General features: G+C 45.9%; 1 protein-coding gene across 1 annotated transcript in view; it reads right to left on the bottom strand.

Moving 5' to 3' along the window:
* Positions 1-16,037, bottom strand: part of LOC147881451 (uncharacterized) — a 576,232-nt gene that overhangs the window by 400,377 nt on the left and 159,818 nt on the right. The window contains exon 10 of the mRNA XM_087402392.1: positions 10,730-10,850. Within this exon, the coding sequence (XP_087258518.1) occupies positions 10,730-10,850 (121 nt within the window). The remainder of the gene's footprint in view (positions 1-10,729; positions 10,851-16,037) is intronic.

The following is a 16,037-nucleotide window of genomic DNA, read 5'->3' as shown; positions in this document are numbered from 1 at the left end:
GCACATCACAGAGCTTTGGCATATTTGCATCATCATAATATGGTTGAAGGATTTCCAAATTACAGCAGCCCACTCAAGAGGTGTGTGAAGTTTGTGCTCTGAGAAAGTTGCATCGCCTACCGTTCCAAAAGGATGGCAGTAAGAGCACAAAGGATCTTGCAGACTATGAGTAGTGATGTTTGTGGACCAATGAATGTACCCATAGAGGGTATCGGTGTTTTGTCACATTTATTGATGATTACTCCAGGTTCAATTGGCTCTTTCTCATGAAAAGAGATAGCCATAGCATGCTGATAATAGAACTGAGCGTCAAGCTTGTAAAGACCCATGCTGGCCTCATAAGAACGTCTAGCTACAATCTCATACCATGTCCCTGGATCCTTGATCCTGATTCATCATCTTGGAATTCCACAAGCATATGCTGATCATGAGCCATGGATGGAGCTGAAACAAGATTTTTTCTCAAGTCAAAAACATACCAAACATCACGAATATACTGTTTCTTTTCTAAATCCAAAAGGATGGGAACATCTTCCACTCCTGCGATGTCCTGCGTGGCATCATTGGCACAATTAACCTGTCTACCATGAACATGTTTGATTTCTTTAAGCCACTCTTTCCTGTGAGTCGTGTGCTTTGATGCACCACTATCTAGATACCAAGTATCTATGGCAGCAAATGAAAAATCACCAAATGAAGCAAGAGCAACATCATGTGCAACTAAATCTCCCCTGGCACCAAGGACAATAGTAAATACATAATGCTTCCACTCTTGTGCAAAATTTGCATGAGATGGTGAAATATTGGCATTCAGCTGGTGTAACATAATTACTGCTTGTGCATTGTCTCTTTTTCTCATTAGCAATACTTTTTTGGCACTCTGCAATGTAATGACCAGTCTTCTTGCAATAATTGCATCTGCCTTTCTTCATATTTGCACCTTTATCTGCATTCCCTGCATTTGTGTTTGCATTCCCTTCCTTCCTGGGCTGATAAGCATGGCTGGTCTTTTTCTGAAATTTACCCCCTTTCCATGAGTGGCAAATGCTTGCTCACTTTGACTATAGGAACGGGCTGAATTGGAAGTCCTCATTTCTTCCTGTAAAAGCAATCCAACTCTCCTCAAAACTAAGTGAAGCAGTCTTGAGCATAATGTTCAAGGAAGTAACAAACATATCATAAGAGGGAGCCAAACTATTGAGGGTCATAGAGACCAATTTGTTGTCTTCTATATCCTCATCAATAGCTGCGAGCTCATCCAAAATGTCAGTAATCTTGGTAATATGAGCTGAAATAGTCAGACCTTCTTGTATGGACAGGTCATTGAGCTTATTATTCAAAGATTTGCTTCTTGCTTCATTCGTCACATTCCACACACTTTTCAATCTATCCCAAGCTTCCTTTGAAGTCTTGCAAGACTTTATACTTAATGTGTGTCTTCATAGACAATGCAATCAAAGACAAAGCTTGGGCATCCCTTCAATCAAACCTCCTCTGATCTTTTGTGGGAGCGACATGGGTAGTGGGAGGAGAACCCTAAGTGGTAGTGGAAGATGCACTAGAGCTAGGTGCACCAGGTCTAGTCTCATCCCCATTCACAATGTCCCATAAGCCCTTTCCAACCAAGATATTCTTGAGTGTAAGCGGCCATAAAGCATAGTTGGGTCCATCCAACTTATCTGCCTCAGTCACGGTGCCAAAATTCTCATTGAGAGACATGATTGTAAGCGCACGAATAATTGCAAGTGTGCCTGCAAAGGAAAAGACAGCAAATGGAAATTTGAAAAAACACAGATTGCTATACAATCATGGCAATGGCATTCACTGATAGTGGATGCTCTGAAATAGCAATAAATCTGCCCCAAAATTTTTGCTCAAACCACAATCCCTTCCAGGATACAAAATGCAATCAAGCAATATATTTCTGCCCCAAAAAGTTGTCCTCAACCACAGCCAAACACTGGTTCAAATGCAATGTGCCTCTGCTCCAAAAATCAGCCTATATCTCAGCCAAACAATGGCTCATAATGCAATAGGTGTTGCCAGGATTTTCAGCATCTTTCATACAGTACCTTTCAATATGACCTGGGGTTCAATGGCTTGGTTATCTCTTACTGGCCCACAGGTGTTTTTCGAGGGACATGATCCAGATCCAGCTTTCATTGTACGGCAACACTCAATGGAGTCTTGTTCCCTCCAGGATGTTCCCCTCACTCCTTTCAGAGCTGCTCATGCCTCAGTAGACACATCTTGGGAGATTTTGGCTAGCATTGTAACTTGGCATATGTGGAGAGCCAGGTGTACAGAGGCGATGGAGGGTATCCAGGTTCACCCTTCCCAGACTATGGCTAGTATTTGGACTGACACAGTACACACTTCGATGGCCATTTGGATGAGCATGCAGGGATCCTTCAGAGCAGCCACTGTCAGCAGAATTACTTTTTTCAGAGTTTGGAGGGGATCTCCTTTCTCCTTCAGGATTGAGATGGCATGTTCAGCCTCCACCTTGCTTCTTTATTAGCTCACCTTGAGCTGTTTTTTCCTCATGCATTGCATGATGTACTCCCGCATTTGAGCTTGCTCTCGAGGTTTTCATTCATACTTAATGAAGTAATTTTCTTGAAAAAAAAAAACAATGGCTCATAATGCAATAGCAAACTCTTGCTCAATAGGCATCCAAAAGTGCATCAACTTACAGCCAATACTTGGCTTCAAAATGCACAACACCTGAGCAATGATATGCACTTAATGTGCAGCCCACAACTGTCCCAAATGCACTGACACCTGTGCAATGCTATCTGCAAGAACCAAATGGGAGAGGCTGAAAATGAGCTCAAACAAAGATCAAGAGCTGGAGCAGAAGAAATAGATGAGCCAAGAATGAAAATGGCGAGCTGGAGAGGCAATGGACAGCAATGTCAAGGTGTACGGTTAGAAAGTGCTGGTCCTAGGATGCAAAGTTGAGTTGTATAGATGGCGAGGCAGTTATCCGAGGCTATGGGCAGGGGAAATGTATGAAAATCAGTAAAAATCAGATCGTAACACGGGCTTCACGACCGTGTTCGTAGTCAGCCGCAATACCTATTGCTCCGGCAGGAGTTGCAAAGGACAGTGGTAGGGCGGGCAGTGGACATCCTTATAATTCAGGAGCACATGTTTTCAGCAGCAGACATCAGACGATGCCCCAGGGAGAGGTCCAGAGGACTGGTCTCCTGCAATAGGACGGAGCGGAGGGGTCTGCATCTTAGTCTCACAGATTTTGGCTTCAAAGGTCTACAATTAGGGCGAGCTCATGACGGGTAGTTTGGATATTGCTAGTATCTTCTGATCTGTTGCTCAGAATGAAATTCTGAGAGCACGAACAGCTCCAAAAGGGAGGTAAAAGATTAGCATAACTAGTCAAAACTCCTTCAAGTTGCCTGACGCAGCTACAGAACTTCCAGTATCCAAAATTTCTTGAAAAAAATGCACGCGCGATGCAAAACAAAATCGTCCAGCTAAAGAGTGCTTCGTGGTGCAAAATTGAAGCTCAAGATCACACGAAGCTCGTCGGAGCTCAGAACAGCCACAAGAGAATTCGACCAACAAGAACTAACTTCTTCTCCATGACAGAAGTGCAACAGAAGCACACAGGAGAACGGGGAAGCAAGTGACAAGGCTGGAAGGAGTAGCTCTGATACCACATGTAGGAACATGAATGAAGAAGAGTTGTGAACACAAGACAACAAGAAGTGAACACAAGTGAAATCCAACTGAAATGTTCAACCAAATGATGTACAAGTACTTGCTATATAAAGTCCAAGTACTAGAGCACACAAAAACTCTAAAATAGACTAAGTCCTACACCACCATGTCATTGCATTATATCTCTACAAAAATGACCCCTACAATGGAGCAACCAACAATGCACTAGAAATACTATTAGGGAGTGTGCCAACAATCAATCATAGGTACAAGTGTCACACTATTGTCAATGGTGTGCTAATAATCTAGTCGATGAACAATGACAAGGTTGACCTATAGGAACTGCAGGAGTGTGCGCATTGTCAAAATGGGAGCTTGGTAACCATGAGAGATCAATGGTGGTGAATTCCATGAGAAAATATTACATTCTCCCCACGAGTCTTAGATACAATGCCACAGTTACTTCTTGAGTAATGGGGTTAATTCTTGACCCACCCCCATGTCTTTGGACCATGAGTGGAGGGAGAGGAGAGGATCAGCTCCACAAATTTTTGAAAAAGATCTTGCCAATGGGATGTGACTATGGTGCAGAGTTAAGGAACACACGTAGAGAGGTATGATTCACAAAGTCACATAGCAAAATTAGCAGAGAGGAGAGGAAAGTAAGAAGAGGCTTAGGCTACATGACCATGATTTGATCATTTCTCGATTTAATTTCCATCTCACCTCCCATTTGTAATATTTTATCTAGCAAGAAGAGATAGCTATTTGAAAAAAAGGTTAAAATAGATTGACAATCTGCACAAAACCCATCAAAGAAGTAGCAATTGATGACTCAATTTATAGATCTGGAATTGATGCTCTTTTTATGTAGATTAGATGGCACTTTGGAGATTAAAAATGATATCATTTTATCTGTTGATTTTGTGAGAAGATCCTAATCAAATCCTTCATCTATGAGAACATTCTTGGTGTTGCTCAGTGGTGTTAATCCTATCAGTCTTGGAACTTTTTAAAGAAAATTCCCAATAAACAAACATGGTTTTATCAAATGAGCATTCCAAATGATGCTTGGAGTAAATGAAAGTATTGATACTATGCAAAGAAACTCAAATACATTGATAATCCAATTGAAAGAGAGCATATGCGGCTGAGCCCAATAACGGCATGGACCTTTCATTTCTCCATAGCTTCAGTTGCTGCGAGTCAATGCTTCCTGGATCTTGATCATCACCAGATACATTTTCCTACACCCTCATGCATGAGAAGTAGCTGAACCGCTGCTCCCCCTCCCTCAGCCTGTCCCTCTCTCTCTCCCCTCAGCCTGTCCCTCGTCCCCTCCCTGCTGCTCCCCCCCCTCCCCCCCTGCTGCTCCGCCCCCTCCCCCTGCCTGTCCCTCGTTCCCTCCCCCTGCCCTTCCGCCCCCTCTCCCTGCTTCCGCCCCCTCCCCCCTGCTGTTCCGCCCCCTCTCCCTGCCTCCGCCCCCTCCCCCCTGCTGTTCCGCCCCCTCTCCCTGCCTCCGCCCCCTCCCCCCTGCTGTTCCGCCCCTTCCCCCTGTCCCGCCCCCTCCCTTGCTTGCCCTTCGCCTCCCCCCTGCTGTTCCGCCCCCTCCCTGCTGTCCCGCCCACTCCCTGCCTGCTCTCCCGCCCCCTCTCTTCCTCTCAGTCCTCTCCCTACCTCTCAGCCTGCTCCCCCCGCCTCCTCCCTGCTTCTCCGCCCCTTCCCCCCCCCCCTCTCCTGCCCTTCCCTTCTCTCCTTCCCCTCTCCTTCTTCTCCTCTCCTTTCCCTCTTAGCCCTCCCTCCCCTCCAACGCCCCCTCCCTCCCTCTCAGCTTGCCCCTATCCCCTCTCAGCCCCAGCCCCTCTCCTCCTTCCCTCCCCTTCCCCCCTGCTTTCTCCTTGCCTCCTTTCCCCTCCTTCTGCCCCCTTTTCTCCCGCAGCTTTTTTGGAACGGAAGGAGCCTTTAATTTGTTAGAGTCAGCCTCCTCACCTTGATTGGCGATGGATACCCCGTCAGCCAATCCTACTCCACCTCCACCGGCCGTGAAAACTATCACTTCCTCTAAAGACGAGTTGCAGCAGCTCAAGAAGGATGTAGAGATTGAATGCTCTACCACGTTGCTAGCACGCATCTTCGGCGGGTCTCACCCCTCCAGATCCCAAGCCAGAGACTGGATGCCTGCTGCGGCTCTCCCCCCAGACCTCACTCCTCGATTGTTAGATGTTCGCCTTCTGGGACGAGGTTTTTTCCAGGTTGTTTTTGACACTCCAGAGGCTGCGAGCACTGTGCTCAAGGTCGAGTTTTTACACCTGGGACACAGGAAGATCTTCTTTGAAGCCTTTCACATTGGTTTCGACCCAGTAGAGGCAGATAAGAAAATATTCTCGCTCTTCATCAGGTTTCCCGGGCTTCCCCAGGTTTACCATCGACTTCTTTCTGTTATTGGGGAGCATTTTGGCGCAGTTGCTGAGATCCCACCCCTCCCTGGGTTGCCATTGACTGCAGCAGAGGCAACCAAGGCTGATGGGGTTCCTAGAGTTAGGGTCCTTTGCAAGGATCCTAACCTCAAGATGGACCACGTCATGATCCAGCGCCCGGATGGTTCCTTTTTTGCCAGAGAGTGGAGATTTCAGGCAGGCAGGACCAGTGCAGGATTTGCAGGACCTCGAGACACTTTGCCAGGGATTGCCCCAGGAAGAAGAAAAGGCCCAAGAAGCCCTCTGGTACAGCTACCGCCTCAGGGCATCGACAGGGGGGACAGGGGGGGGATTAGACCCGGCACTTGCCCCTCGACCTCGACAGAGGGGTGGTACAAGTCCAGCTCCTACTCCTCGTTCTTCCCGTGGCAGTCCTGCTCAGTCAGGTGGTGGTACAGGTCCAGTACCTATTCCTCGGCCTCGACAGGGGGGTGGTACAAGTCCTTCACCTGCTCCTCGACCCCCTCCTCCCTCAAGCACACGCGACGCTTTACAGTGGGTTCCAGTACGTGTGCAGGTCCCTCCTTCAGTTCACGAGGGTACCTTAGTAGACTCTGCTTCACCTCGAGCTGTCCCTCCTGTCTCACCTTGCACAGTCCGAGACGCTGAAGCTTCGACCTCCTCCCCAGTTGCAGCTTCTTCCTTAGATCCAGCAGTGCCAGATGCTCCTCTTGAGGACGGAGAGATCTCCGCGGCTGGGCAGACACAGGATAGAGAGCATTCCTCACTCCCTCCCTCGGATAGGGGGAAGGGGATAGCTTACACTGTTGATCCTCTTCCCTCATAAGGGATCCTTCATACTCCGGTGTCTGGCTTGCTCCACAGGAACTTGTTTTCAGCCTTGGCAGAGAGTTCAGATTTCCCAGAGGAGGAGTTTGTGCCCGCTACTTTTGGGGAGCCAGTCGTTGGGTTTCCTATTGACAGGGCTTCTTCTTCAGGTGCCAGGATTCTTTCCCCTATTGATTTTCCACCACTGGGTTCCTTCCCTCCCTCCTCGAGCAGGAGGTCTTCCCCTGTTGAGGGGTTTGTTTCCGCCACTAGGTCGGGTAAGGTGTTCCACTCTACATCCTCCCGTCGATGAGGATTATCAGTTGGAACATACAGGGCCTAGGTGGCGTCCCACATCGCCGCCGTAGACAGCTGATCCGGGATCAGCTTCATCCAGGTGTTACTGGGGGTTCCATTGATATATTATTTATTCAAGAGCACAAGCTGGATTATAGAGATTGTGCAAAGTCAGGCAAGTTGCTTTCTGGCCATACTTTTTGGTCGCCTACCTTGGGCACTAGGGGAGGCACTTCTATTTCAGTTTCGCAGTCGGTTCTCCCCTTAGTTGTTGGGCACGGAGTCATTATCCCCTCTAGAGCTCAGTGGATTATTCTTTTGATTGGAGGGCGTAAGGTTGGCTTTCTCAACCTATATGCCTCCAACATTAGAGGGGAACGTGTCCTTATGTGGAAGACTTTGCTCTCCTGGGCCCCCATTGTGGATTCTTGGGTGATTGGAGGTGACTTTAACACGGTCGAGTTACCGTTTGACAAAAAAGGGGGTAGAGAAGGCGGACTTCACTCTTTGGAGAGAGCAGCTTGGGATGCCTTCCTTTTCCATTTCTGTGGCAGAGATACTTGGTGTGATGATGCCTTTCTTATTCAGCCACAGTCCCTCCTGTTCTCTTGGTCGAACAGGAGGCAACAGATGCCTATTCATGCACGCATTGACAGATTTTATGTAGATGACTGTGGGCACTAGACAGAGGTGGATCGGTATGCATTGCTGCGGGGGTTTCCACTTCAGACCACTTCCCTGTTGTTCTGGCTATCTCAGAGCCTCACTTGAGAGGCCGATCTACCAGCATCAGGATTCCAGATGCCTTTTACACAGAGGAGGACCTTACGGAGGCAGCCCTACGGATATGGTTTGCTCATGTCCAGGGTGGGCAGCCACATCCATCACATTTAGCCGCTGCCCTCTCTGGTATTAGCGACTTTTACTGCTCAGTTGCTTCTACCAGGAGACGAGATATTCTCAGACGTGAGGTTGGTGTTCGCCAGCAGTTAGCAGCTTTGCAGAGGGAAGAGCAGAAACGGCCTTCAGATGCTTGGATTCAGGAGCGCCTTGCTGCAGCGGGGGCTCATCTGCAGTTATTGCTTGATCAAAGAGCAGAGTATGCCTTTCATGCACGGGATTCCTTCTGGATTCAAATGGGTGGTAGAGTCAATAAACACTTTTTCTCTACTCTTGGCCCTAGACATAATAGAGAGAGTGTATCTCAGCTTATTGACTCACATGGGGTTTTACAGACAGAGCCAGATGACGTCTTACGCATAGCTTCAGATTTCTATGCCACCCTCCTTACTGCTGATCCTGAGACACACGATAGAGAGGATGCTAGACAGGCTATTTGGCAGAGTATCCCAGTGTTGGTGAATCCGGATATGCATGTTCTACTTGACGCACCTTTCACCAACACAGAGTTCAGGACTGCACTTTCAGCCCTTCACAAGGGCAAGTGCCCAGGTTTAGATGGCCTCACCCCGTCTTTTTTCATTGCATTTTGGGATATGATTGGAGACTATACTTCATCCCCTCTCATGGTTGCCATTCTGAAAGCTTGGGCTAGTTTCAGAAGCTCTCTTCGGAGGATTCCTCGTTCCTCCCGGGAAGAGATTGATAGGCAGCCCATCATGTGGAACGATAGTATTTTAGATGATCTTGGCAGGCCACTGGGGGCCTCACTCTACATGCAGTGGGCCAGGTGGGAGAGGGGACCTGCTTCTTCTTTGGGATCTTGGAAAGCTTTCCGTAGGCTTCCAGAGGAAACCAAATCAAGGTTGACAGGACATCTCAGAGGGAGTGCAGGGAGGATCTTGCAGATTGAGGCAGCCCTTCCAGAGGCTTGGATAGACACAGATGATATGCCTCTCACTTCCTCCACTTGGGCAGGTACTTTCTCGAGAGGCGGGGTTCCACTTCAGGTCTTAGCCTTCCGAGATGCACAGGAGGATGCTTTGGTTTTCAGTGTCCAGGATGGTGGCAGATTGCTCAGATCTACAGAGGACATCTTGCTTGAGTCTGCTTTTCAGCCTATCAGGGTTGTAGGCCTTTTGATGCAGTGATCAGATTCAGAGTGGTTCTTAGACCCTGACCCCCAGTTACTCTCCACCGGGTCTTGGAGGCTCTGGCTCTATGGAGGAGTTCCCATCACGTATTTACAGTGGGACCCCGGAGAGTGGGAGTGGATTGATGCGGGGCATCGAGAGAAGACCATCCCCTTCTTTCGTTACACGGTCAGTAATGCCAGGAGATTTCAGCTCAGTAGTAGAGGCTGGAGACCCTCCAGAGTTCCTCATTGGGAGACTTTTGGTATTACTGCGGATCAGCAGAGGTACTTCTGAAGGAGGCTCTGGAAATCCCACAGGAATAGAAAGATCACTATCTTCTTTTGGCTTTCTATCCATGGAGGGATTGCAGTGAACCTTTGGAGGTCCAGATTCAGAGCCGACCCTACTTGTCCTCGTTGCCTTTCTGCTTCGGAGTCTATTCAGCATTGCTTATGGGATTGCAGACAGGTGAGACTGATTTGGATGGGGATAGCCAGGATCTTCAGTCACTTTGCCCATTCCCGACTTTTTATGACTTGGGGCTCGGTGGCTTGGCTTTCTCCTACAGGACCTCAGGTTTTCTATGAGGGACTTGACTCCTCTCGGGCCATTTCGGTTCGACATCATCGGGTTGAGTTTTGTTCGTTGGATGTGGTTCCACACCGTCCTTTTACAGCTGTACATGCCTTTGTGGATACTTCTTGGGAGATTATAGCGAGCATAGCAGCCTGGCATATCTGGAGAGCCAGATGTACAGAGGCTATGGAGGGTACTCAGGTTCATCCCTCGCACACATTGGCTAGTATATCTGGACAGACATCGTACACACTCTGATGGCCGTATGGACGGGTATGCAGGGGGACTCCCGTGCAGCCTCAGCTAGGAGGGCTTCTTTCTTCAGGGAATGGAAGGATTCTCCTTTCTTCTCTGAATCTACTACAGGGTTGAGATGGCACTTTCAGCCTCAGACTTGGCTTCTTTCCACCTCACTCTGAGGGGTTTTTTTATTATCCTCATGATTTCATGATGTATTCTGCTTTGAGCTTGCTCTCGCGGGTTTTTGTTCTTACTTAATAGAAGTCTTTTTCATGGAAAAAAAAAAAAAAGAGAGCATATGCCCAACTAGCATATTGACTATACTCGATTATGGTTTTGTAATACATGTCTTCATCATTGATACATATTATATCTTGTAGATAAGAAAGAGAAGCATTGTAAGGGTGCATTGTTGGGTTTCTTAAGATAGAAAAGGTCTCAAGTTGAGGATCTAGCACGTCCACATAGCTCGAGATATGAACTTTGATACTGCAAATCAAGCTTGCTTTCCTTCACATTGCATGTATATATATGCATCATAACACTATATTGTTCTTACTTTGGCATTGTCATTTTTGCATTATGGTGCTTCATTTGTCCATTCTAGTGTCTATGTGTGAGTGTGTGAGAGAAGCAACCGTATACATGTACCTTATACAACTCAATACTTTATTATCAAAGAAAAGGTCTCCAAGAGCGCGAGTTGTTGGAACCTTAACTTTTACTATCTCTCCTCGTGCAAGTGAAACGAGAACATGAGCATCATCAGTTCCTATAGGTAATATGAGAAAGATGAGGAACACAATTCAAGAACTAGGCCATCAATTTTCATTTCTAGCAAACATATAAAATAACTTGTGAACTAGAGCACTGCTTGAAGTAATTTCTAGGTATTCACAAAATATCAAAACCCTATCGTGGAGATCTAAGATTTTATACAAGTAAAAATCTTAGATAACCCAGAATAGGAACCTTATTCCAATTAATAGGTGATGTACTAGCCTGTTGTCATCCATTCGAATAGTATCATGCAGTTAAATTCACAAATGCTTTCTGAGAATACTATCATTTTCTTATTTTGCCACAATCTATAACTTTGAAGTAGAACTACGAATGAGTTTATTTAACTCATTCTTTCTCTTTTCTTCAAAAAGACTACTTCAACGTATGAATGAAAACCACAAGAGCAAGCTCAAATGCAGAATCACATCTAAAAATTAACTCAATGAGATATCATAAGTGTCATTCCTTTCATATGACTATTAACTAATAGTGGTCTTTTACATCCAGTGAAAGAAATCCTTAAAAGCTTGCCGTGTTGTGATTACGTTAGCTATCTAGCTGTGCAGTAGCTCGAGGACTTTGATGTGGTGTTCTAAGACTCCCGTAGGTAGCTTCCCAACTTTCTGTGGATAGTTTTCCCAACAATATTTTGAGATTGTTCCTGCTGTCCTATATTTTTCTCTAATGTTGCATAGGATCGACATTTTAGGAGCACGTGCTGCTCATTTTCTACCTCCCCTGTGGGGCTGATTTTGCAAATTCTTGCAAATCTTAGGATCTTGGGTCGTGCCCACCTACCCCTCTCCACCTCTAGGTCATGTGAGCTGGTTCTTATTTTGCGAATTAAATATCTTTTGAACATTGATATATCTTCTCCAAGGTTATTTTGCATTTCAAATCTGTCCATCGGATCAATTTCCTATTTGTAAAACTGCATTTTTGACCCTAGGGCTTGCCATAGTCTTTAATGTATTTCCTGGTTACTAAATTCCTGATTATTTTTTTCATGAAAAAGACTTCTATTAAGTATGAAAGAAACCCACTGAGCAAGCTCGAAGCAGAAATGCATCATGCTGGGCATGAGAAAAATAAGTACTCTATAAGAGTAAATAAAAACTCAAAAAGAGCAGGAAAGAAACCAAGGTAAAGGTTGAAAGTGCCACCTCAACCCTGCTATAGTCTCTAAGAAAAAGGGGGAGCCCCTCCATTTTAAAAGGAATATAAGCCTCTTGGTAGAGGCTTCCTGAGAGGATCCCTGCATGCTCACCCAACTGGCCATCAAAGTATGAATGGTGTCTGCCCAAATACTGGCCAAAGTGTGGGAAGATTGGGCCTGGGATCCATCTAAGGCCTCTGTGCATTTGGCCCTCCAAATCTGCCAAGCAGTAATACTAGCCAGTATCTCCCAAGTAGAATCCACATCAACATGTACTATTCTATAGCGGGAGATAGGCACATCCTCTAGAGAAAGAAAGAAAGAAAGATATATTAACATCCATGGACTCTAGAGAGTGAGGCTCGACCAGGTGTCATTGAATGGAGATGGTCCAGGAAGCATCCTACCAGTCGTAGAAGAGCTGAGGTCTTGGCAAGGAGAGCCAAGCACAACTGATCCCTAAGTCATGAAGAAATGAGAAGGGACAAAAGTACTGAGAATCCTGACTGTCCCTATCCAAATGACTCTTGCATGCCTGCAGTCCCATAAGCAATGATGGACCGACTCCTCCGCAGACATGCACCTAGGACAAGTGGAGTCTGCAAGCCTAGAACTCCACCTATTCTCTGCAATCCCCCCATGAATAGAAAGCCCAAAAAATAAAGTGGTTGTAATACTTATAGAGCCTTCTCCAAAAGACTTTATGCAAGTTTGCGAAAACCTGATAACTCTGCCAATGAGGGGCTCTAGAAGGTGTCCAACCTCTACAACCAATTTGGAACCTCCTAGCATTATTGACCATGTAACCAAAGAAGGGGAGACTCTTGTCTTCGTTCCCTTCAACAATCCATTCCCACTCTTCGGGGTATCACTGAAGATACGTTATGGGGACTCCTCCATAGAGCCACAACCTCCATGAACCCGAGATAGAAAGACGTGGGCTCAGATCTATATGCTAAGCAGAGTTCTTGCCCTGTTCCACGTAGCCCATGATCCCGACAGGCTGAAAATGCATGCCCAAAAGAATATCCTTTGAAGGAACAGATAGCCACCTGACTCTACATCAAAGACCAAGGCATCTTCCAGTGCTCCTAGAAAAGAAATGACCTAAATAGAAATACATGTCCTCGAAAAAGCCCCATCCACTGTGAACAAACTACATACCTATGATCTGCATCCACCCAATCATGGGGTAAGACTTCATCTATCTAAAGAATCCTCCCTGCACTTCCTCAGAGGTGACTGACCAATTGTTGTGATCTTCTGGAAGCCTCTTGAAGGCTCTCCAAGAACCTACCGTGGCGGCAGGCCCTCTTTCCCACCTAGACCACTGCATATAATGAGACAAACCAAGCTGCCTACCATGCTCATCAAGTATCTCTTGGTATATTAGCAACCATTATGCCCCATGACTCAATCCATCAAGAGGTATTTGTAACCTCCATTGCTTTGGGTGCATCTATCTTCTCGAGCTTATTGAGTGCACCATGTATTGGCATAGCCCTTTCCCTTTGAGAGTATCATACCAACCTTGTCATGACAAGTGAAATGACAATTTTGTCATTACTAGATATTAGAATATTATTACACGATGTGCCAATTTGACGGTGCGACATGTATTAATGATGGAGTCTGGACACCAACCAATATTGTTATGGTGGTGGATCATCTGAGTAGATAGGGCCCATTGAGCTGGATCCATTGCTTCAAACAACACCAAATTTGGACGTGTAATACTTATTTTATTAATAAAGATGTGCACCCTGTAGAAACAAAGTGGAGACAGGTTATGAACACAAGTGAGCAAGAGTGCACACACAAGAAAGCTCCAATAGAAATGTTCAAATGAAACAATACAAGTACTTGGTATATATAGTACCCAAGTACTACTGGTCAACCATATGGTTGACTTTATGCCTACAACACCATATCTTTGTAATCTCTTACAAATCCCCCCTCAAAGATATGGCTAAAAGTACCCTAGAAACATCTCAGGTGTACCCTGTAGTACGTAAAGTACCATGGCTGCACGAATTCATCAAGATGGATATGCAACCTATGGGAGTACATGAAAACAATGTCATTGTGAATCACTTCACAACCCCCATTGACATTGTGAGAATGTCTCTGATTCCCAAGCCATGTCGATGTCGTAAGAAAAGATCTGTTGACAGGGCTTTGGTGAAGATATCCGCCACATTGTCCTCAGATGGACAATAGATGAGATCAATGAAGCCATCAAAAATACAATCCCATACATAATGATAATGATTTTCAATGTGTTTCATGCGAGCATGAAAGACAGGATTGTTGGTTATGGCAATGCAACTCTGGCTGTCACAGAAGATAGAGTTTGCTTCGCCATCCTGTGCATGATGCAAGTCATGCAAAAGCTTCCTTAACCACATTAACTCCGTAGTGGCTGAATTTGCAGCTTTGTACTCTGCTTCATTGGAGGAAAGAGAGACTCGCTCTTGCTTCTTACTCAGCCATGAGATACAGGCTGAACCCAATGAGAAGCAATAGCTAGTAGTGGACCGTCTGTCGTCAATGTCCCCTGACCAATCTGAGTTGGTGAAACCACTCAGTTTTAGATCACAATCTGAAGCATAATGCAAGCCAAGAGAGAGTGCCATGGACATATCTGAGAACCCTCTTTGCTGCATTCCAATGTGTGATCGTGGGACAATGCCCTGTATGAGTGTTTACGAAGCCATGGGACAGCAAAAACTGATGTATCTTCTGATACCACGCATGAGGTGCTTGCTTCAGCCCATATAGAGCCTTCCTGATCTTGCATACCTTGTGCTCTTGTCCCTTCACCTCAAAATCTTGAATCTGATGTACATAGACCTCCTCTTTAAGATCTCCATTGAGGAAAGCGGTCTTGACATCCATCTGGTACACTGACCAACCATAAAACGCAGCAAGAGAGATGACAGAACAAATGGTGGTCATCTTGGCCACTGGAGCAAAAGTCTCCTCATAATCTATCCCCTCCTCTTGTGCATACTCCTTGGCAACCAAACGGGCTTTGTATTTCTCAACTGTGCCATCTGAATGGTATTTCACCTTATAAATCCATTTCGTGCCAACCACATTTTTCCCAATGGGCGCATCAACCAAGTCCCATGTGGCATTCTTCTCAATGGATTTAATCTCATCTTCCATAGCTTTCTGCCATGCCAAATTATGTTGAGCATCCTTGAAGCTCTAAGGCTCATTTTCAGCTTCCATCATTGAGGTCATCAAAGCAAATTTGACCTTTTTCTGATTTTTCTGAGTGTTGGCCCTGGTTTTCCCCAAAGTAGGTTCCTTAGCATCTTGAATGGTCAACCTTGCTCAACGTGGAATAGATTTCTCTGCTGTACCACTCGGAGCTGCATCAACATCTTTAGTGGCCTCTCAACGTTGATAATGCCTCCAAACATGAGGCGGTCTATTCTCATTAATTGGCTGCAGATCTAAAACATTGGAGGGAGAGCCATCCTCAACATGTGGCAAGCCATTTGAACTATGAGAAGTAGAAGCGGAAGCATCAGAAGACTCCATCTCATCATACTCAAACTGGATGATGTCCAAAGGGGTGTCATCATATGGTGGCAAGTCTGCACTAGCGGGCTGCATGCACTCATTCTCAGCAAAGAGAACATCTTTGCTGATTATTACCTTCATGGTAGTGGGATTATCAAGCCTAAATCCCCTAGATGTAGATGAGCCTGCTGGCCTCATCTCACCCCCACTAACAATATCCCACAAGCCCTTACCAACCAAGATGTTCTTCAGCATGAATGACCACAAGGCATAGTTTGGTCCATCTAGCATGTCACCCTCGGACAAATTGCCAAAATTGTTTGAAAGAGTCGACGTGATGCAAAATGGGATACCCACAAGCTGCAAATGTACCTGCAAAAAGAACTGCAAGTCCCAAAAGTGCAACTGGCAAATATGTGCTTGCAAATCCCTAACTAATACTGGCTGCAAATGCAAAGTACGACTGGCTGCTCTGAAATCCCACTG

This window comes from Dipteris shenzhenensis, chromosome 31 (genome assembly GCF_047967505.1).
Source record: "Dipteris shenzhenensis isolate YYH24624 ecotype China chromosome 31, Dip_SZ_1.0, whole genome shotgun sequence".
NCBI classification, from domain to species: Eukaryota; Viridiplantae; Streptophyta; class Polypodiopsida; order Gleicheniales; family Dipteridaceae; genus Dipteris; species Dipteris shenzhenensis.
The sequence above is the reverse complement of the archived record's forward strand: the minus strand, read 5'-3'. Positions and strand labels throughout refer to the sequence as shown.